Below are 23,924 nucleotides of genomic sequence, written 5' to 3' on the forward strand. Positions count from 1 at the left end.
CCTAATGAGTACTTTCACTCTACTCTACTAAGTACCTTTTCTTCACTTGGGGTATTGCTACTTTTACGCTGTATTTTATGCTATTTCTTACACCATCGGTTGCAGGCAAAGTCAAATACACATTTTCCCTACTGTGGTATTATTAAGTTGTTGCCTAGTGGCATTTAAAATGCAAATAATCGCCTCTCTGTAGGAACCACTTCACGGAGGAAGTAGTTTCCTACACGGACACATTTCACTGAAAGCACCTAGGTGTCATCATTCGATGCTCGCTGCTAGCTCATTTTACGTAAGCTCTGTCAAATAGTTGAACGAGTAACTTAACTTCTGCCCACCGACGCTTGTCCGAGTGGGTGTTTGCTGTTCAAAGGACGTGTCCAGCTGCTTGCGAGCTGTCGGTGCAGCAGCGGTATCGTTTGCTGCTCTGTGCTAATCGTTAGCTAAGTGCTAACAACAGTGACAGCAACCAACTTTACATGCGTCGACCGTTGCTGTCATTTCAAGCAGCTGCACATTAATAGGGATCACTGACAGGTAACGTTACATTTAGACTCAATTATTAACCACTGAGCGAGTCAGCATGAGAATGTCACCTCTTCGGTTAATGCCCTTTTGTAGATTTAGTTGGAAGTGAGCCTTGACAGTGTAATGCCAGTGTAACACTAACGTAGTTATATCAAGATAAGTGTAAGTCTAATGTTGACTTAACGTAGAAAGGAATGCCGCTTGCCTTATGACTTATGTGACATATATGCAAGAAATATGCTTGCACAGTACAACATACATTAAACAGTTTGTAATAGCGCTGTATTATAATGTGTTATGACCACATGCTGTGTTGAAACTGGCACACTTGTCTGAAATACGCTCACAGAAATAAAAACAAATTGCATACTTTCAGAGAGTGTACCTCATGTATTTAATTTCATTGTCCACATGAGTGAAGAAAACAAGTAGACGTCTCAGTCTTCAGTGTGCAATAGTATATTAGCTTTAGTGCCAAGTCACCAATAATGACTTATTCAGTTCATTACCAACAGGTGTAATAAGGCTTTGATAAAATACTGAACCTCAGAGCTGCCTCATCCAAAGTTTCACAAGGCCACTTAGGCCTCGATATGAATACACATTAACACATATTAATCTGAGTTGTGGTAGGTTTTCAGTTTATATAACTATGACTATGACTATATCTGTTTGTCCCTCTCATTTAGCTCTCCCCAGCGAACATCATGGAGCTCCAGGCGGTGTTGATGGCGGCTGGTGGGGGTTCTCGCATGCCGGATCTGACATACAACACCCCCAAACCAATGCTGCCTGTGGGCAACAAGCCCCTCGTGTGGTACCCGCTGAACCTGCTGGAGAGGGTGGGCTTTGAAGGTGAGAGCTCAAAGTACTTCTTCTACAAAGTCCACTACATCTGATATCACTATTACTGCTCCAGCTGCCTCAATTACTGCTCCCACTACTAATAAATACTATGAGAAGGTTCAATTGAAAACACCTGTGTCAGGATGCAGGGACTTTAAATTGAAAAAGTTAAAACAATAAAAAAATAAGAAATAGTTTAAGTCTTTCGCTATCAGTCTTACTTTTTGTCCTCATTATGGAATGTGAGCAAATTTTGTATTTTATCATGATTTTCAAGATAAAACATGGCTGAAATATGAATTTTAGAAACACTGTGCTCTGGTAATGTAACATTTCCCTGTCAGAGCCTCACATTAATTGGATCGGATGGTTGTGGCCTCATGTGAGCCGTTAGCCCTCCATCCAGACTGTGTGACGAGGTCGGAAAGTGTTACAGGAGAGTGTTGGCATTCTTGGTTGGTTTCCACATAAAATGTAAAGAAATATACAGCCAGTAATTCTACTGTACGTTTATGTGACCCACTTGGAAAACCTGTAACAAAAAAAATGTACAAACGTCATTTCAGCATTAATGTGGAGAAAGAGGAACTTGAAGAGAAAAGATCACCTCTTATTTAAACTCAAGGACCATAACTTTTTCATTTTAAACCATAGAAATAGAATAGGAGTAGAACAGACATTGAACTGTTTTCCGTGGTCATTTGACAAGAAAATGGTGATTGTTGTTAGTTGTTATGGTGACAACACAAGTCAGCAGGACTGTGAAATGTTGTCGTAGCTCGCTGGGGATAAACAAAAAGCCTGTCCTCTGGAGTGGTGGGGAGAGAGGGACCGCTAGACCCAAACTACATTGTTTGCATTTGCAACAGTACATAAACATGTCCGCTCCTCTTACCATCCTGCCACGATGATTTGAATGAGATTGTGTGTTCTACTCCTATTTTTTTCTGTCTATACAAGTATTGTATAGGTAAACTGACTGGTTCAAAACCCCAAGTAAAAATGGCTGTCCCTTTTTAAAGATTTACATTTCTTTTTAGAGAGCAAATGTTTCTAAGATACTTAAATAAGACCGATATTGTTGCACATTTCCCTGTGATATAACACAGACAGGTTGACTGAGAAGATCATACAAACTTGCATTTCTTATTTTAATTACTAAGAAATTCATATCAGCTGTGATTGAAAAATAAATTAAAATTGCATTTGGCTTTTATTATAGCTATTAAAGTCAGAGAGCAGCCAAGGAACTACAAACTCTTGTGTACAGACTATAACTAATCTCTTGTGGTGGATGTTCTGCCGAGAGAGAGATTCCAAAAATTTAACTGTAAATTATGAAATTACAAAAATAGTTCAAATATACTGAAATGAAACAGTTAATTAAAGAATGTGGTACACCTTTGAAGCTGTGGCATTTTAATTGCAATACCAAATTGTAATTCTTTATTCCCTTCATGGTCAATGGTAGCTTTTCTGTTTGGTACCGATCCGCTCTCTGGCCCACAGCAACTTTGCTCCTTTCACTGCATTGCACAATTTTACAACTGTGTTGCTTTTTCCAGTCATAATTTCACCAGCTTGTCATCACATCATCAGCCCGTGTCAGGTGTGCATTTCCTGTCTCTTGTGCTGCAACATGTAGTAGGTCCACAACCTCTGGGCTTATAAAGGGATTTGTTGCAGTATGCTGCTCTTGCTAGTAAACAGGGCTGTTTGTTATAAAAGCCTGCAGGTCCTCACTACCCTAAATAAAACTAGCTTTCTATACATAATCATCCTGTGTGGCCAGCAGTTTATTGTGTGCAACCAGCTAGCCAAAGCCCTGCAATTTGCTTTTACTAGGCTGACACAGCTAGAGTGAACAAATGCCCGGTAGAACACATTTTATGCAGACATGGCAAATTAAAGCAGACGGACTCTGCAATGTTCCAAATTCATAAAGTGGTCTTTTAATGTTATCACCAACTTTATAAATAAAAGGGAGCAGAGGTCTTAGCCTGATGTAATGTTTAGGATGTGTTATATGCAAATAGACTAGATCTTTGTACCAATTAAGGTGTTGTTCTTAGCAGAAAATGGTATATCTGTGTGAGCAATCATTAACATTTAGGTTCACCTAAAGCTGTAGGTCCAGATGGCGTCTCTCATTCATTAAGGTTCAGAGAGGAAGACCGTCATTTTTACTATTTCTTTTTTCCCTCACAAATAGAGGTCGAGGGAAGTTTTTAAGAAATGTCATAACCATCGTAAAGATTTGACTTTGTTTTATGAGCAAACTATATTGGACATCAGGCTTTAGTGGGCAGCATGACGTGTTTTGTTGCTTTCTTAACTTAAAAGAAAACCCTGGAGCACTGCAGAGTTACCTTGACATTGTCGCAGCGATCTACTGAGGTCTTCATACTGATTTTCTGTGACCTGTGTTTTCAGAGGTGATCGTGATCACCACCAAAGAGGTCCAAAAGATGATGAGCACAGACCCTAAAATGAAGGACGTGAAGATGAAGCTGGACGTGGTTTGTATCCAGGAAGATGGAGACATGGGCACCGCAGATGCTCTCAGACACATCCAGCAGAAGATCAAGGTGTGTGTGTGTATCTTTGTGTGTATGGACTGCTAACTAAGTGTAGCATGCCACCATATTAGCTTCTCGCCAACAGACTAGTCTTTCAGGGTTTACTTCTCAATCTGATATTCCAGATCTGTGAACATTTTTAAAATTCGAAATCGGTACATTTACATGTACACACCTCAATCACTTTTCAATCACCCCCCCCCCCCCCCCCCCACACACACACACACACACACACACACACACACTCATCTTGATGAATTCACCCATTTTCATCTCATTCACTCTGACCTTCATGTTGTGTGTTTTTAATTAATGCAATAACAGAAATCAGACTTTTTGTGAATTCATGAAAATAATGCCAGTTTGTTGGAAAGACTGAAGTGTTCCAGCGTTGTTAATTAATTGTTGTTTACTCATCGCAACCTTAATTTGAGCAAGATAACATGGCTAAGCTGTTAGTAATGAACAAGTGATAATTGCTTTATTATGTGGTGGACAGGGAGAGCCAACTCTTATACACTCAACAATAGCATTGTTTTGTAAGCCAGTTTTCTTGTGTAATGTCGACCCTCTAGAACAACATTGAGAGAGAAGTTGGGGGGGGGTGTACCGCTGGGTGACCACTGAACCATGCCTTTCCCTCCCCCGAATGGTCACGGCTGCTGAAGTGCCCCATTTTACCTTTTTGAAACACACACAAACTTGCACAGACACACGCATTTACACATGCCAACATGGCATCTATGACCCCCAACCCCAATTCCCCCCCCCCCCCACACACACACACACACACACACACACACACACACACACACACACACACACACACACACATCCCTCCCTTCATCCAATTCTCTCTAAGCAGATGAGGTCATGGTTAAGACTCAAACTCGCTGTGCTGCCAGTTTACCCAGTGCACCATTTATTCTCTTCCTGTAGTAATGCACATCTGTGCAACATTTGTGTTTGGGTATGTTCGGGTAAATGTCGTCCCTCTTTATATGCCGCGGTTCTGACAGACCCCCAGAGACCATGAAGACATGTTTGTGTGAGGTTTTGTGTTGACGTATTTTTTAAAGCATTTGCCCTTGTTTAACGTTGGTCTATCAATGATTGGTTGGGGTTGGCTCAGTAACGTTGAGTATATAGAAGGCTGTACGTTATAATTACTGCTTCTTGTTTGGTTTCTCTACAATTTCTAGTGGTGGTGATATACCTAAAAATCACAATCATCTTTCATCTTCTACGATTCTGAAACCGTTTACAAATGCCCCCAAAAATAGTTTGTGTGAAATCCAAAATATTGAGGGAAAGAAAATGAGAGACATAAAAATAAAAACTAGCAGAAAATAGAATGTTGGGGAAACATGGTGTTTTCTTTGTTAATTGAAAAAGATAAGTTAACTGCAGTCATTTGAAACATTTTACTGGCAGTTCTCTGCGGTAACATCCCAAAAATAAAAAATAAATAAATGAAACATAATCAAATTCCCAAGAATTTCTCACTTCCAACAGTCTCGGTTGAAAAATCTCTGAAATGTGTTTCCTGATACCTTCTCTCTTTCGAGCGTGGCACATTAAGCGTATGCCTGAAGGCATAAGGCCGCTTATTAAATTGTTCACAGCGAAATCAGTCGGCTTTGCTTCTGGAAACAAATATATCAAACACTTAAAATACCGAATTTGTTGTGACAAGTGAGTTTAATGTTTTTTTTTCCTCTGGCATTTGAATGGGTCTGTACAGATACTTATTATTCTCTTTGCTCAAGAGTTTTTTGATCGATGCATGCATAGTATAACCACACATACACACACACTTACTAGCTCCAGCATGCTCCCATTGAGAATAGTCGAGTCCCTAATCCTTTGAGCAGTCAGCTCGATTAGAGGCATTGAGTTACACACACTCACACACTGGAGGGTGATGAGTGAGGAACTGTAACCATGGCTTGCCAAATCCCAGCACAGAGATCACTCAAACTGTCAAAGTGACGCATGAGTACAGTATAGACGCACACACACACATACACTCACTCATCTCTTTACACAAACACCCTCCCATGAGGGGATTTGGTGTAACCTATCAAACTTACATACTTACAGGAATCCGTGTGCACCGTGGGTGAGCGGAGCAGGTCATTCCTCTTGATTATTGAAAAGAGAGATTACAGGCAGCATATTTTATTTTGTTCCCTCTTCAAACTGCAAGGTTACAACAAAAGTTGAGGGATGTGCCTGATTATTACTTAGGTCTTTCACAATAAGCCCAACCAGTGAAAGGAGTACTTTACGTGCACTTTTTGCTTTGTGTGCTTAAAGCCTCTTTGACGTTTGTATTATCAGTCAGGCTTAATCACCTGGCAGAACCGAGTGTGTGCAGGCCAATGGAACTATATATACATCGGTGTTCAAATCAGATTCAAAGGTTCACCTTCGGTCTACACATGTTAGTCAGCGTGTGAGACGCGAGACAAAAGGTGAAGAGAGAGAGCCAAGTGAGAGATGGAGCTGAGGCTTTTCGTTCAAGGTGGACACGGCAAACGTGCTTAGATGAGACTTGTTTTGAGCCACCTTGCTCTCCAACCTCCAAACCACCCTTTTCATCCTTCCTGTGACACACAATAGTTTACGTTTTCTATGTTAAGCCAAGGTTTGGGCACAAAGGATCTGATGGTAGTGGAAATGCACCGCTTTAATATTTGCTAAGGACATGACGAATGAGAAGATTGTATGAATTGTATGGTGGCCATCTTGGAACAGAGTGTTCTGTTCTCATGACACATCCGCGAGTAAATCCAGGAAAGACATGTTCACTCTCATACGCAATACCATCTGAGAGGTATCCAAAATGTTCAGACTCTCTTAAAATATATGGCCAGTTCATTTTATTATTCCTCTTCTGTACATGTAATGTAAGTTCATAAATAAGGAGCAGTTTGCCAGTTTATGCATGGGGAGAGGTTACAGTCCACTTAACTCGCCCACATCAGCCAACCGAAAACAAGAGAAGAAAACTGAAATCTGCATAAAGCTGCAGACTTGGGTGTTGATTTGCAGCGGGATAAGGACTTGTTATTTAATTTTTTTGTTAAGCCTAAAAATATTTTCTAATAGATTTTAAATTTGAAAATTTTTCACTTTATTATAAGCTATCGCTCGGCTAGATTTCTCACAGCTGGTTATCTTGCTGCTAGCTTTCTCACAGCTAGTTATCTCGCTGCTAGATTTTACGCTGCTAGCTTTCTCGCTGCTAGCTATCTCACAGCTAGTTATCTTGCTGCTAGCTTTCTCACTGCTAGTTATCTCACTGCTAGCTTTTACGCTGCTAGCTATCTCACTTAAAAATCCTTGGTGTAGATATTATTTGATAATAAAATGGCCTTCATCAGGCAAGCTCCAAAACGAAATGGACACAATCACCATGCATACAGAGTTTCCAAGTATTGTTAAAGTGGGTTGAGATCGTGTAACCAGTAGTTTTGGACCACTGGGACAAGCGTGTGTGTGTGCGTGTGCGTGTGTGTGTGTGTGTGGTCCTGACCTGTCCAGAGATCCTGGCTGTTGAAAGGCCAAAGTGTCTCTGTCTCCCCAGCTGACTCCACTCTGCTGTCGCCTGAGTGTGTGTGTGTGCCTGTGTATGGGGATTGCGTATGGGGATTGTGCATGTTTGTGTGTGTGTGTGTGTGTGTCTGCGTGCTTGCATACTTTTGTGCTCAGTTTCAGAACATGTGAGCAGGCTTGCATGTGTGTGTGTTGGAGGGGAGAGGAGAGTTGAAAGGTCTCTGAGTTTCAGTGTCAGTAGATCTCCTGCAGACACCTCCAGCTTTGCCGTGGCAGCTTCCTGTCGCCAGGTCCCGACCAGGTTACGCTGGTTACCTCTAGGTCAACTCCACGACCCCTGACCCCACTGATACCGGCCCTCTGCACACACACTCACACACGAAGAGCTCGGCTCTTCAACATTCACCCTTAGTGCTCGTTACTTACAAAATTAAGTGAATTCTTTAATCCTTTTCAGTAACGCTTCATCATTTTCAAGTGTTTCAAGTGAAATGGTGAATGCAATGTTGAAGCAGGTTGAAGTGTCAAAGTGCTTCCTCTCCAATTTCAGAATGTGGCAGACATAAAAAAAAGATGTGTATCACTGTAGTTTTATTGGTTTCTTAATTTATTCATTCATTTTTCTCAATCAGGCTAAACAGTTGAGGTGTTGGTTGTGTTTTCTGAAATATTTTAAGATGCATCCTTTTACTTGCACTATATACAGTTGTGGTCAAAAGTTTACATACACTTGTAAAGAACATAATGTCATGGCTCTCTTGAGTTTCCCCGTTATTTCTACAACTCTGATTTTTCTCTGATAGAGTGATTGGAACAGATACTTCTTTGTCACAAAAAACATTCATGAAGTTTGGTTCTTTCATGACTTTATTATGGGTTAACAGAAAAAGTGATCAAATCTGCTGGGTCAAAAATATACATACAGCAGTGCTAATATTTGGTTACATGTCCCTTGGCCATTTTCACTTTAATTAGGCGCTTTTGGTAGCCATCCACAAGCTTCTGGCAAGCTTCTCGTTGAATCTTTGACCACTCCTCTTGACAGAATTGGTGCAGTTCAGTTAAATTTGATGGCTTTCTGACATGGACTTGTTTCTTCAGCATTGTCCACATGTTCTCAATGGGATTTTAAGTCAGGACTTTGGGAAGGCCATTCTAAAACCCTAATTCTAGCCTGATTTAGCCATTCCATTACCACTTTTGATGTGTGTTTGGGGTCATTGTCCTGTCGGAACACCCAACTGCGCCCAAGACCCAACCTTCGGGCTGATGATTTTAGGTTATCTTGAAGAATTTGAAGGTAATCCTCCTTCTTCATTATCCCATTTACTCTCTGTAAAGCACCAGTTCCATTGGCAGCAAAACAGCCCCACAGCATAATACTACCACCACCGTGCTTGACGGTAGGCATGGTGTTCTTGGGGTTAAAGGCCTCACCTTTTCTCCTCCAAACATATTGCTGGGCATTGTGGCCAAACAGCTCGATTTTTGTTTCGTCTGACCACAGAACTTTCCTCCAGAAGGTCTTATCTTTGTCCATGTGATCAGCAGCAAACTTCAGTCGAGCCTTAAGGTGCCGCTTTTGGAGCAAGGGCTTCCTTCTTGCACGGCAGCCTCTCAGTCCATGGAGATGCAAAACACGCTTGACTGTGGACACTGACACCTGTGTTCCAGCAGCTTCTAATTCTTGGCAGATCTGCTTTTTGGTGGTTCCCGGTTGACTCTTCACCCTCCTGACCAATTTTCTCTCAGCAGCAGGTGATAGCTTGCGTTTTCTTCCTGATCGTGGCAGTGACAAAACAGTGCCATGCACTTTATACTTACAAACAATTGTTTGCACTGTTGCTCTTGGGACCTGCAGCTGCTTTGAAATGGCTCCAAGTGACTTTCCTGACTTGTTCAAGTCAATGATTCGCTTTTTCAGATCCATGCTGAGCTCCTTTGACTTTCCCATTGTAGCGTTTGTGGGCGTTTGTATCCAATGAGCCCTATTTAAATGGCCTCAGAGAAGTCACCAGCTGTAGTCACTCATAATCACTCACAAGAAGTTAAGAGGCCATGCTATGAAGCTCATTTCATTGACACAACTTTCTAAGTCACCAAAATTGCTAATTCATGTTGCTGTATGTATATTTTTGACCCAGCAGATTTGATCACTTTTTCTGTTAACCCATAATAAAGTCATGAAAGAACCAAACTTCATGAATGTTTTTTGTGACAAAGAAGTATCTGTTCCAATCACTCTATCAGAGAAAAATCAGAGTTGTAGAAATAACTGGAAACTCAAGAGAGCCATGACATTATGTTCTTTACAAGTGTATGTAAACTTTTGACCACAACTGTACTTATACACTGATGTGCTTCAGGGAATGCAGATACATTAAGTTTTGCCAGCATTTTGTTGCTTGCATTGCCTTCCATCATTCCTTTTCTCTTCACTCTTTCCTCCATCCATCTTTGCCATGTTATACTTCCAATGTTCCTCTCTTTTTCTTTCATCATCTCTCACTCTTTCTTTTTCTTCTTCCCTCCGTCACAGACATAGTAAAGATGTCTCTGTCGTTACGGCGGCTGGTGCTAATGGTGGGATTAAGTCTTATGCTGACAGCCTTCATCACAGGACAGACAGATGGATACCGCACACAGACACACAAATGTGGGTGCACCCACATGTAAACACACACACAGGCAGACATGTAATGTCCATGGAGGCCAGTTCATAGGATTGATGTCTGTTTTGTGCTCCCTGTCGTTGGTGGTAGAGTAAGTGATATCTTTATGGAATTCACAAGCTGTGTATTGATATACAGTTTAAGACCTAGATTGGATTACACATTATTATACGGCTGGAACGCTGAACATAGTTTGAGTTTTAGTTTATGTTGGAAATAATCTCTGGAGTGTGAAATTCTTAAAGAATATTCTTATTCTGGCCTTCTTTGGCAAATGATGGAGGGTTTCTTTTAAATAAGAGTGTCTTTTGTCATTTGGGTTTTGGAAATTAAGCACCAAGATCCTTATTCTCTTTGCATCATGATGTTAGAGCAGTGCTGTTTTTAGATCAGTTCATAGTGCTTAAATTCGGGCGACCTAGCTTTGTTGTTCTTGGTGAAAGAGGGAGATAGGAAGTTATTTATGTGATATTGTATCAGTTTCTGCCAGGAGAATAGAAAAAAATATTAAAAATGATTTGCAAATTTAGAGGTGGTCTTGATTTATTTTACCAACTTATTTTTTTCAGAGATATGATCGCTCACAGGCTGAAAAGTAAACACGTCAGATGTGTCATCTGTCTAGCACTGTTTTAAACAATAAATGAAAAATAACAACTAAAGTGCAAAAGGGTTGAGCAAAGTTTCAATTACATTTAGCAAACACATTGTTTGCTGTTTAGGTCATACCGCCCCGTTCAATATCAAAGTAGTTCCAAAAGTGCAACATTTCCAGCTAAAGCTGTTTTTACGTTGTCACTGTGGCCTTTGTTATCTGTAGCAGCACAATAGCCAAATATTGTTTGGTCCTATAAGCCGGTTTTCTGTTGTTGGGAACTCAATTCGTCTTCTGATGTCGCAAGTTTTCATTTGAAGTTATTTGTTTGCATTCATTGCTGTGATGTCACTGTACACATCACAATATCAATTAAACGATGATGAGGCAGCTTGTCACGTTCAAACATTTTAATAATAGAGCTCACTTTCAAACAAAAGAGTTGAATCAGATGATGAGAAACAGACACATTCTTAAAACAATGATAACGGTTTGGCTGGTGTACAAGCAGTGCGAACAAGGAGGCGCTCACTGTTGACCAAAAACAGTTATTTCTTCATTCTCCTTCGTCTCTCTCTCTGTCTGTGTCTGTCTCAAAATTCGTCTCAGTGAGCCAATTTCTGTTGTGAGTATTGAAAATAACCCAGTTCAAGCTCTCATGTCCTGAGGTGTTTATGTGGAGCGATGTCGCCACATATATTTATGTGTAGTCTGCGTGCGCGCTGAGACGACTTTCGTGAGTGAGGAAACCTCACTTTGTAAACACGACTTGCCCTTCAAGCTATATCTTATGCATTTCTGTGTTTTTTTACGTGTTTGCAGGGGAGACATTGGAAATGTCTGCAAATTCACAACAGGCGGGAAGATTTGGTTCCAAAAATAGAGGACAAGCCAGAAACTTCCATTTGAAAGCCTGAGAGATCCAGTATATTATGGTCCTTTTGTCACATCTTATTTATGCACTGTCTCACTTTACTGTCTCTGTCTTCCCAACCTCCCTCTTCAGACGGACGTCCTGGTGGTGAGCTGTGACCTGATAACAGATGTGGCGCTTCACGAGGTGGTCGACCTGTTCAGAGCCCACAATGCAACACTGGCCATGCTGATGAGCAAAGCCCATGAGTTCACAGAGACGGTCCCGGGCCAGAAGGGCAAGAAAAAGACAGGTAACAAGAAAAAGTAATCACAGGGACAGACACTGTTACTGCAGACATTACCTGCATGCCATGATTTTTATATAATGTATAATTGGTCTATATTTATTCATTTTTAAAGAATTAATTTCAATGAAGGTCTTCATGCTTGCCATTGATATGCAACTCATAAATTCAACCAAACTTAAATTGTTGTAGGAAATTGCTAAATGTGTCACTTACTCTTAGCCTCCATTGTTTAGGTGTTAACATTACATATTGTGTATTTTTTTCCCCCAGCTGAACAGAGAGACTTTGTGGGAGTGGATCAGTCAGGGAAGAGGCTGCTGTTCATGGCCAATGAGGCAGATCTGGAGGACGGGCTGTCAATTAGGAAGTCTATCATGAGGAAGTAAGTCATTTTAAAAATGGGTTTATCTGGATTACAAAAACATATTTCATCTCTTACCTCGAGTGGTTTTATATCTATATCTATATCTATCTATGCAGATAGGTTTGGTTTAATTTTGAGATATCCGTCTCTAAGATATCTCCCCCACCCCACTATAATAGAGCACAGCATTGAAAAATGACATGTATGAAATACTCAATATATAATAATCAACAGTTTTTAAAGGGACAGTTTCTCCAGTAGAAAGAAGTGAAAACCGTTCACAACAAAGCCTGTGGACTCCTTTATTGCAACTTTGTATTCTATTCATGGCTAAATATTGCTGGTAAGAAAATAGTTCTGGTAATTAGGTGAGCCGGCCCTTAAACGATCAGTGTTTGGGATAAATATGTTCTGTATTTAGGTTTAGAGAGCACATGTCTCGCTTTCTAATCAGAGTCGGTGTGTTTTAGGCCGAAGGCTCTGTGGCGGGTGTGTGGGATTTTTGTTACAGGAAGAGTACTCTAGGTAGGTTTTCCTTTCTGACTCCTAAAATGCATGTATGTGTGAGAGCGGGTGTTTTGGGTTGGGAGCTCGTAAATACTTCATGGAGCCAAAGCCACTGTAAATTCTGGCCAATAAGAGGGGGGCCAGAGCAGCTGCTTGCATGCTTCCCTGCACAGAGAAATCTTCAGCCCCACACACACACACACACACACACACACACACCGATACATATGCACACATTTTGTCTTTTTCACACACAGAAATGCTTATATGAACACACACAGAAACGCGACCTCGGGGTGGACATTGATGGAGAGAAAACACTCTTGCGTTGTCATCTGTGTTATGGAAACACAAGCCCACAGCTAAACATTTATGGCTTACATTGAAGGACTTAGAACTTTTAAATCACCTCTGATCATTTATACACACACGCGTCACACAACCATACAAGACAAATCTTTCCACGTACAGTATTTATGCAGACGGTAACACATAGCAGAATAAATTCCAGAGTTGTGTTTTTTTTTTATAACACCACTGGGTAGTTTTACAAGAGCTGACTGTTTTGCACATCAGTACCATCCAGTCAAAGGTCATTTCGTCATGGCACATCATACACACACTACAGGTGCCTTCCTTTTATAATTTGTATACGCCGTCTCATTCATGGAACATTTGTGCTCACCAGTTTGATCCCAGCTTGGTCCTTTGTACATTAAATCTCTAATTTATTTGCTTCCAGTTACAATTCATTCTCTTCTGCCGTCAGTGCTGTCCTTCCGTTCACACCATCATTCATTCACTCGTTCATCCTTGTTCAAAATGACGTTTTAAATACATTTTATTTTTTTTACCCCAGCACTTTTTGATTTTTGTTCACAGCACGCACTCCTCACAGTTCCCACCAATCCAATGTTCAAACAGGGAAATATCAGATCTTGTTTTGTTTCTTTCTCAATTAAAGTCATAATTATTTTTCCCTCTTCACTTCATTCTTTCAGCCATCTCTCCCTTATTCCGTGCATCATTCCATACGACTATTTATCTGTTCTTTCATCCTTGTTCATCCTCAGTCCTGTGCTTTTTTTTTTTTTTTCCTCCTCTCCTTCTTTACGTTTTCCACATGGTGGAGGAGTGTTTGCTCAAAACCTTCTGCACATGTGAGATACTTTGACCTGGAAATCACTTAAAACGTTGTGAAAGGACTCCAGCAGAGCTTCCCCTCGTACGTTACAGCTCCACCTGTCAGGGTCTCTTGGACCCAGGCCTGGAGGAATGGTTGGCTGCGTGTTAATTGGCCGATTCCAAATCAAAATTTTTGAATCGTGAGAAAGATTCAAGCAGAACCAATGAGCTTCATGTGTGGGTAGTGTCATTAAATTACAGTCAGCATAAAACACGTCCATACTTCTACATCATGTGTCTTTACTATGATCGTAACTCGGTTGCTTGTGAAATATTTTGTTTTGAGGTTCAAATCATTTTAAAAACAACAAAGCGGGGCAGCTATAAAATGTTGCATCACATTTTTTGAGAAGCATAGTGCATTGACCTTTTTAAGATATTGGACCTGGAGTTTGTGTGCATCTGTTTGCAATGATGGCACTAGACAGACGGGCTGAAAGCCGCCCAATCAACACAAACACCACACGCTGCACCTTCCAGAACTGTAATAACTTCCATTACAGTTCAACAAAAGGGCATGATTACATTAATGCGATAACACATTTTAGGAACAAACTGTTTTAATGTGTAACCTTTATGTTACTGTACCTGGTACTAAATGTACCATCAACATATGCTGCTAATGTCTTTATAGACTGGAAGCCATGAAGGGAAAGTTAGTAATTATTATCTTGTATTTATACACTCGTCTATGAGTTCTGTTGTACATCGGCTTTATTTGTTTTATGGATATTTGTTTACTTGCTGGCTCGTTATAGTTTTTTTTTTAAATGTCTGAACCTCTGAATCATTTGGCAGGCTTTAAAACCTAAAATCCAAATGCTGGCATATGTGTTAGTCTGGTTTTCATTTTCCTTTTTCTTTAGCCTTTCTTCAACATTTATGAAATCTCAAAACATAAACATTAGGCCTGAAATGTGTATTTGCCATTTATTAAACAAAAAAGCCCAACGCATGCTGGTAACAGCTTCTCAAATGCGACTGAATATCTTTGTTTCTGATTGTTTGTTCGACACAATTTCAAGCCCTGGCTTGGTGACATTTGATGCACTAAATAGGATTTCGTATATATAAAATGTACTGGTCAGTCATCACGAGTAACTGCACCACACCTGCAGGTCCATGTGCGCTCAAATATGCGAGCCAGCTCAATTAAGGAAGCATCTTTTTAGCCTAGCATGGTATTAAGGGAATCACACACATTTTGTTTTGGATGCAAAATAGTTCCATGCTCTGAATGAGTCGTAAGCTCTTTAGCCCTGCTGGCTCTGGAGTGGAAACCTGACTAATGAGAGAATTAACGGTCGTTCTGCTGTGCCTGAGTCATCGTCCGCTGTGGGGTCTTAGTTTAACTAAATAAGACACGATGCTGCGTGTGTATGCGCGCGAGAGACATGTGACTCCTCTCTCCCACTGAGGACTTTAGTGGTACTTTAGTAGTCCGTCATTAATCCAAGTGTTGAGTCATCCTCGCCTGCAGAGACACTAAATTCCTGCTCCACTTGACACCAAGGTCTACAGCACTCGCAGCAACCAGAAGTCACGTGATGTTGCTGGAAGAGCAACATGTTTACCCTTGTTTGGGAAATACAAGATGTTTGTTGGATTCTGCGAAACGTGTAAACGAATAAAGTGGTATGTTGCCAATGCTCGGCGTTTTGATCAGAAGGACTAGCGACCTTTTGAAAAATGGAATTTATGTTTTAGTTGAATACTTTCCTGCTTTAAAAAAATTCCATTCATTCCATACAGATAATTCAGTTCAGGATTGAAGCTGAGGAGAGTCTGGATTTTGGGGTTAAAGAAAAACTATATTTTTAGTTTAAAACTTGGGTAATGTCATCCTTAAATATAAATGTATTAGAACAAGTGACACATTTTAAGTTGTGTTGCATTTATATTGGTTTAGACTAATACAAGAAAACAATGATGTGTTTACTGTTTTGTTTTTGTATTATTTAATATTTCAGTGAAATAAGAGGTCAAATATTATCCAAAGATTAGATTGAACGACCATTTTTTCTCTAAATTTGTCTAGATAGGGCCAGTGTTCGTGTTTTCCTGACCTCGAATGAGACTCGTGGGTTTTTATATGCCGTGTGTATAAGGCACACATAGTATTCTGGAGAAAATCTGGTCTTTTCTTCTTTTTTTTTGGCACATCTGTTATATTTAGGTATTGAATGGGTTATTTGAGCGACTGAGATCATGTCTAATCATCCTCTGAGTTACTTTCCAATTGGCCCAAACCATTTCCTTCATAGGGTTCAGCACCTGTACTGTGATACTCCCTCATCGTCCTCATGCATGTGACCCGGCAGTTTTCACTCTGCTAAAATCAAGTTATTTGACGTCTTACAAACAGGCTGTGGCACTGTGTCAAATCAAACTATTTCTGCTATTGGTTTGCTTTTTTTCTGGATCAAAGAAACGTTTTTCGTGAAATTAATGTCAAAATGTGTTCATACAGTGGCTGGATTAATATAATTAATGGTAGTGGTCCGATGAGGTACACTGACTAACACTTGATTGCAAGACTTAACTCTGCTGTTTAAGTGCCGCACATCCCTTATACCTGTTCTTCTCCATGCTGCCCTTCACTTTCAAGAGCACCTGTTCCTACTCCTGCTCTCTCTCTCTCTCTGGCTCTTGACTCGTACCCCCAGATGCCAAACGGTGATGTCACATGCTGGGTGTTCCCATAAATTCCGCTTTAAGCCCACGATACACACACACACACACGCAGGCTCACACCTGGGAAATGTTCTATGAATAAATACATTTGACAAACACCCGCAGAGCGTGTCTGTGCACGCACATGTGTTTTTATGCTTTTTAATAAAATAGCCAAACACAGACGGACACACACACACACACACACACACACACACACACACACACACACACACACACACACACACACACACACACACACACACACACACAGAGTTTAATTTATGGCTTTCAGCATTTGGTTGTGAAATATGTGTGACGAGGCAATCCTCCTGAGTCACTCTAGTTATAGTGCAGGCCTGGTTAAGACAGGAAGAGTTAAAAGGGGAATGGTGGAAAATTGTAGAGAAGAATTTTTGATGAAAGAGAGAGGAAGGAAGTGAGTGGAGGAGAGGGAGAGGGGTTATATTATTCACTTATCATTTATTTCCATGCCATTTTCAGTATCCTATCCTGAATCATGGCACATATTTTATTTGACATGTATTCATAATTAGAAATTTCTCTGTGCATGTTGAAGCGTAAAGAGGACTTTTAAAGTCTCTGAACACCCACACAGGTGTTTTCAGTTTGTGGTCCCATTACTGGCACTGCTGGTGTTGGTGACGGTTTGGTAGACTAGTGCTGGTGGCTCTGGCTAAATCAAAAGATACCGATAGCAACAATAAGAGGAACATTAGTAGAACCAATATTTATATACAGATGGTTGACAAATTAGTAGAGAAGCTTAGAGAAGCTTAATAAATGAAAATGCTTCCATTCAGGTAATGATTAGAATCAGAAATAGTCTCTAGTCAACTGGCCATCACTCCACTCCCGCGGATTAATCCCCTGGTATGAGTTCATCTATACAACTATCATTGGCGAAAGCCCCACATACCTCCGCCCTCTACTCATCATCTCCAACAGGAACATCAATTTACGCTCTAGCAATTTAATCAACACGGTCATTCAAAACGTCCGCACCGCCTTCGGCCACTTCTCCTTCCAGTCGCTGCAAAAGAAGGGGGAACACTTTAGACAACGCTCCCCACCATCATCGTCAAAACACTAAATAAGCACACTTTATTTATTTTTTACCGCCCAGATTGCCTGTAAAATAACATAGAATCTCAGATTTAGTTTCAACTGATTTCAGTATGAAAACGTAGATCGGCACGCTCAAGATCTTCACATATAAACAGTGAACCGTCGTCTGCTTTTAATTTGGTCAAAGTTACACTATTGTTGTGTGGTAACGAGGCACAGACTTTTCAAATCAATCTGCTTTTACAACTTTAATAATCTAAATCAGTGCAGCATGCTTTGAAAACTGGTGAGCAGTAATGGAAGGCCTATATGTGATTTGCAGCAAATGGACTAAAACATGTAAAAGCACTGGTATGATCCTTTTTAGGAACAATGCGCCCCGCAGCTTTTACTATGTAGTGATTGAAGGGGCCGAGGAAGAGGAGGATAGGTCCTCGGAGAGGATGAAGGCCTTTATTGAAACCTGGAGGATGACATGGTTTTCTTTGGCTCTCGCTTCGTAAATGTCACATGGTCAAACTGTGTGTCTGTGTGTAAATAAATAAATGTGTGAATGAGTGAATGCATGATTGGGTGACGCTGTGTCTGTGTGCATGTGACACCCCCCCCCCACCCCGGTCAACATAAACCTGTCTCACTGGCGGCAGCTCTGTGGGGCGACATCTACGGTAGCTGACGGAGGACAATAGACAGATGTCACTATTCTCTGACTTTTATGTGAGCCCGCGGCCGTGTCTGGCTTTCATCAAAAGTTTCTGTCATCTGTGCAAAGTGGAGGTAAATTAAAAGGGCTTTCAGTAAATGAGAAGCAAATATAAAACATAAACACAGCAGGTGATGAAAAGAATCAAAGCGAGTTGTCCTCGAAGTAGCAGCCATGGTTATAATGCTTGTCATGAAAAATTATCAGCTCCTCCACCAACTTTTAGTGCCATGAAATTGGGCATATGTAGCGCATGTTCAGTTGGGAAATTCTGTTGCTTTTTTGCTTTAGGGGCCATGCTTCTCTCTTACGACATATTTTTTCTGTGCAAAGTAAGAACATTTCTACGCACATATTTGTGAATGAGGCACAATGTCTTTTTAGTGCTGAGGAATTAATATAAAATCAGATTTGTTGTATTTGTCCTCTCTTGACTCTGTGTCTTTTACCTGCAGACATCCCAGGATGCACATCAAAACGGGCCTCGTGGACGCTCACCTCTACTGTCTGAAAAAAGCAGTGGTGGACTTTCTCGCCGACAACAAGTGAGTTCTTCTCTTATTTCTGACTATGAATATAGGAATGAACACAATTAGATAATTTGCTATCCAACCATAGTTTCAAACTAATTTGAAAATGACCAGTGTGTATCTGCGGTGTGAGCAGTATTGGTGTTACATACGTGCATACACTTGGTAGGAAGCCACACAGTCAAACAGACATTCGCAGTAGTATGTGTTAAACGTGGTTACATGGTGTGTACGGCTTTGAAAGGACCCGTTAGCACGGTATTCTAGCGAGGTGTTAATTTGTTTTACTATGTGCCACTGAGGCAGGCTGTTAGGCCTTTAGCCTTTGAGGCAAGGCAGTGTCACAGGGAGCCTCTGTGGCTCCACTGGCAGGACGAACATGGTCAGATTGTTAAGAGTAATCAAAAGACTGATGTGATATGAGCTCGTATTAAAATGTTTTGCACATATAATTAGGTGTTAGTAATGACTTAATGGTGTTAAGTAGGGGTGCAACAATACAGTCACCTCATGATTCAGTTCAGTTAAAAAAAAGACCTCATGGTTTGATACACCCACAACTAAATATAGTAAGTATTTTAATAGAACATTTATTATTTATTACTCCTCAGGTACACAATGTCCAATAAAAGTGTTTCATTTTCTAAACTTTTTCTAAAAGATTTAGCTGCAAAATGCCAAGTATTGCAGCTAAAAATCTAAACTCTTAAATTAATAAAGAAATCATCTGGTTTTACAAGCTGAACTTCATTCAAATTAACTGAATAATATAAGACATGTTGAAAAGGACGTCCTCAAACCGCTTTGTGTCGCAGAATATTGTGCCACAACCCGTTAGAGGATGGATTGTTAAAAACAAATCTGACCAAGTCTTCCCTGGTCTGCCCTCTAAACAAGGTTTTGTCAGAGGATGTCTTACCTCATCTCTTCCTGTACATTAATAACATAAAATTGCAAACTGCACATTTACACACGTTTGATAACGACGGCACTTGATTCTGATGCATCCCAGACAGGGTTGTGTGCTAAGATACAGCGTGGCGCCAAGCTTCTCGATACAGGGTGGTGATGACACTTTGCCAACATGTGTGCTGAACATTTTTTGGAAGTGTTCCCATTGAAAAGCGGGCGCTTGGCTGAAGGTTGGATTGTGGATATCTGTCATTGCCCAGTTTTAAATGTGAACAATTTCAAATGGAGTGTCCAGTTTTAGGTGATACATAAATACATCCAAAGCCAACAAACGCAAATCACCCAACTCCCATCTCTTCACCCCTGCTGAATATTTTTGGTTAAGGCAGGCGGTACTTTTGAACGTAGTAATTTGCCATAGATATAAATCTTACGTCATTACATCACTAATGGACCCTCTGCCGCTGCCGTATATCTTCTCTCTTGTTAGATGACTCATTTCTTTCTTCAGCTCTTTTCTTGGACTTTCCTTTAAACAGCTCCTCTCTCTCTCTCTCTCTCTCTCTCTCTCTCTCTCTCTCTCTCTCTCTCTCTCTCTCTCTCTCTCTCTCTCTCTCTCCCTCTCTCTCTCCATGCTGTCTCTTGCTCAAGGAGAGAAATGGACAGAGTAACTGTTGTTTTTCTCCTGTCATTCAGATGGAAATTCTAATCTCCCTTTTTAAAAGAAAGTAGGAGCGGACAAGTGAAGGGGGGGGGGGGGGGGTTGGTAGAAAGGAACACTGAGCAGTCCATGGAGGAGGAAAAGGAAATGAAGACGGGGAAGTTACCTCCTGGTTACACAGAGGGAGACTTGAAGTCGTCATTTTACACTGAAGTGCTTATTGTCCTGCTTTTTGTTAGATGTACTTTAAGTAACAATAACTATAATATTTAGCCTCTATTAAATTTAGTAACAATCTACTCAATTACAGTAATGATATAGGGATCATTTGACTTCCTGTTTGCAATTACTAAAAGCTCTTTAGGATTAAACTATCACTCTTTAAAAATAATCTAGATATCAGATGAATCAGATGTTGGGCACAAATGGCTGCAATGCAAGAGGATGTGACTACGTAAAACTCGTAGAGTCAGATATTTGCAAGGTCAGCGTTACCCTTCTCAGCTGTCTTAGATGCATAGCACCAGAGGGATACACTTCTTTATTTAGTATTTCACTCACAGTTGCTAGAAGTGAAGCTTTCTTCCCCAATTGACGACGAGGAAGCCATTATCTAACGATAGCTCATCAAAATGAGATCATGGACTTATGTTGTGGCATATGTGTGATGCTGATGACTTTTTTAGGATGCTTAACATGATGTTGAAATATTATTTTTTCTTCTTGTACTGTAGGTCCATCTCTTCGATCCGTGGTGAGCTGGTGCCGTATTTGGTGCGGAAGCAGTTTTCAAAAACAATCAACAGTCCCAAAATCAAAGAGGACGCAGAGGATCAGAACCAGAAAACAGTCGACGGCTCCACCAACCACGGTCAGTGTTTACACGGACACATCACTAAAATCAGAGGGGAAACACCATTTAACAGCCACGGCACTGTGTCCTATTTAGAATAGCTCTGGGTCTTATTCATATGAGCCATGGAGGATATCGATGTTTGGCTTTTGCTTTTGAATAAACATTGACATGGAACTCATAGAAAGTTGACAAAAAGGACAACTCTGCCTAATCCAGAGGCACGCAAATTCCCCCTAAACAGTGTGTGTATGTGTGTGTGTGTGTGTGTGTGTGATCACTTAGACTCCTAACTGTGCTCGACTTGCCTCTTTTTATTGTCCAGAGCTCCTCATCTCCTCACGAGACGAGCCTCTCCTCCAGCTGGCCCAGGAGCGCTCCTGTTGGAACGACCACCGCGGTGACATGAGCGAGGCTTACCACGGAGGAAAGCTCCGCTGCTACGTTCACATTATTGACCAGGGCCTTTGCTACCGCGTCAACACTTTAGCTGCTTACATAGAAGCAAACCGGCTGGTGAGTCGGACATAAACCTGCACCTTTTTTGTTAAACACGCATTTTTTAAAGTGTGCATTTACAAAGTGCATGTGCATTTGAGTAAGACTGGAGGGAATTCAGTTGTATGTGCCTAGATATGTACATGTATACATGGCTTTAATTTGATTACATAAAGTATTAGGATGGCAAAGATTAGTCGATTAATATTCCACTATTTTGATTATCATTTCAAGAAAAAATACCCAGCATTCTCTGGTTCCAGTCTTTTATATGCTACAGTTAGCTGTTATTGTTAGACAGTAAATTGAGTATCCTGAAGTTTTTCTTGGTCAAAAAAACTAACTGCAGACATCACCCTGGGATTAATTGAGAAAATAACTGCGGTGATCAATAGTATCGTCTCTTCCGCATCTCTTATCCCTCTCATTCTTGTGGATGTCATCGTTTTCATTTTCATTGCTCATAATTCTGCTTCTATTTTGCCACTTCTAATGCAGAATTGATTGCTTGTTTGAATGCTGTGTACTTGGCCCTATGACCCAATTCCTCCAGGATCATTAAAGTCAGTTAAAATCATCTTTCTATTATTTATATCTCATATTCTAGGCCCCAAAGCTGTTTGAGGAGCCAGCAGTCCACCCATCCGCTGTCATTTCTGAGAGATGTCAGGTAAGTGTAATGTAGTAGAAGTACCATTAAACAGATCAAAACAGATTCATATTTCTGTTTTCTTACATTTCCCTCTTAGCAGTTTTACCAATTGTCCTCTATCACAGCTCACTCGCTATTATCTAATTTGATCTAGTCTAGTCTGCACTTCTACTGGAGAGTCCTGTGAATGCATTTATGTGTGAGTAATGTTACCGTTTGTGCTCGGCCAACAGATGGGATCAGACAGCATCATCGGAGCACTGTGCCAGGTAGCAGATAAGACTTCCATAAAGAGGTCCACCATCGGAAACTCCACCACAGTAAAAGAGAAGGTCAAAGTCACCAACTCTATCATCATGCACGGGGTTACCATCGAGGAGGGGTGAGACACACACACATGCACACACTCGTTCATAACATGTACTTTGAAGTGATTTTGCAAACACATTAATTTAGCCTGGAAAAGAATTTCACCTTCGAGGCATGTTTATGAATTAAAGTTTTAATTGTCACGTCAGCTTTTAGTGTTCAGTTAGTACATGACTTCAGTGTGAGACAAAGATGGCAACGCAGTGGGATTTAATAAGATGAGTGATCTTATGATGCCAGGAAAAATGTGTCCTTGCACAATCCCCAAAAATTACTCAATTGCTTCCTTTTATCTGTTAACACTGTTTGTCTTTCACATGTCTTCATTCACTGCGTACCTTTCCATTGAATGTCCTAGGTGCTCCTATGTGCAGACGTGGGTGTGCGTGGTGGGCAGATGCTCGTGGATGTGTGTGTCCGTTGATGGGACGTGTAACAGGTTTTGTGTTCTGTGCTGCCCGGGGGTCAAACGGGGAGCCTCGAGTTAACAATGCATCTATTGGTGTGCAACCAGCCAGAGGCCAGTTCCAAACAAACACGAAGCTGTTGAACTGAAACACACAGCGTTCATATATTTTGTTTAGCCGCTAATTTACTTGCCCATACCAAAGTTCCCACTGGTTATGGAATTTGTGGAACACTGTGGGGGTTTGACAGACTGCAAACGTCTGAGCTGTTCGATGGTTGCCTTAGGAAGTAAGAAGAATTGAAATTATTATTCATTGATCAGTTTCATCAATACCAGCTAATCAAATGCCAGAAAATGTGTCTATTTCTATTTTGATAAGCTGTTATGTCATTTATTAGGTTAGTCCCCTTAACATACAGGTTAGTTTTCCCATTTCTCTCTATTTTCTTTAGCTTTAAGGTTGATATTATGGTATTTACAACAAAATATTTTCATGACTGCACTATTGCATCCATAAGAAAAACAGCAGGAGAAACCAAACTATTTACATCATTCTTTACAAATGTTGTATCACTTAA

The 23,924-nt window shown here is 40.6% G+C and overlaps 1 protein-coding gene across 1 annotated transcript in view; it reads left to right on the forward strand.

The window, feature by feature from the left end:
- The first annotated feature begins 247 nt into the window (after window positions 1-247).
- Window positions 248-23,924, forward strand: part of eif2b3 (eukaryotic translation initiation factor 2B, subunit 3 gamma) — a 30,474-nt gene continuing 6,797 nt past the window's right edge. Inside the window, exons 1-10 of the mRNA XM_068701712.1 lie at window positions 248-534; window positions 1,215-1,380; window positions 3,805-3,959; window positions 11,785-11,944; window positions 12,212-12,323; window positions 18,918-19,007; window positions 21,300-21,436; window positions 21,744-21,934; window positions 22,524-22,586; window positions 22,802-22,950. Of these exons, the coding sequence (XP_068557813.1) occupies window positions 1,233-1,380; window positions 3,805-3,959; window positions 11,785-11,944; window positions 12,212-12,323; window positions 18,918-19,007; window positions 21,300-21,436; window positions 21,744-21,934; window positions 22,524-22,586; window positions 22,802-22,950 (1,205 nt within the window). The 5' untranslated portion in view covers window positions 248-534; window positions 1,215-1,232. The remainder of the gene's footprint in view (window positions 535-1,214; window positions 1,381-3,804; window positions 3,960-11,784; window positions 11,945-12,211; window positions 12,324-18,917; window positions 19,008-21,299; window positions 21,437-21,743; window positions 21,935-22,523; window positions 22,587-22,801; window positions 22,951-23,924) is intronic.

The sequence above is a fragment of the Cebidichthys violaceus genome, unplaced genomic scaffold (assembly GCF_023349555.1).
Source record: "Cebidichthys violaceus isolate CVI_PGR_0920_01 unplaced genomic scaffold, fCebVio1.0.p SCAF_8, whole genome shotgun sequence".
In the NCBI taxonomy this organism is placed as follows: domain Eukaryota; kingdom Metazoa; phylum Chordata; class Actinopteri; order Perciformes; family Stichaeidae; genus Cebidichthys; species Cebidichthys violaceus.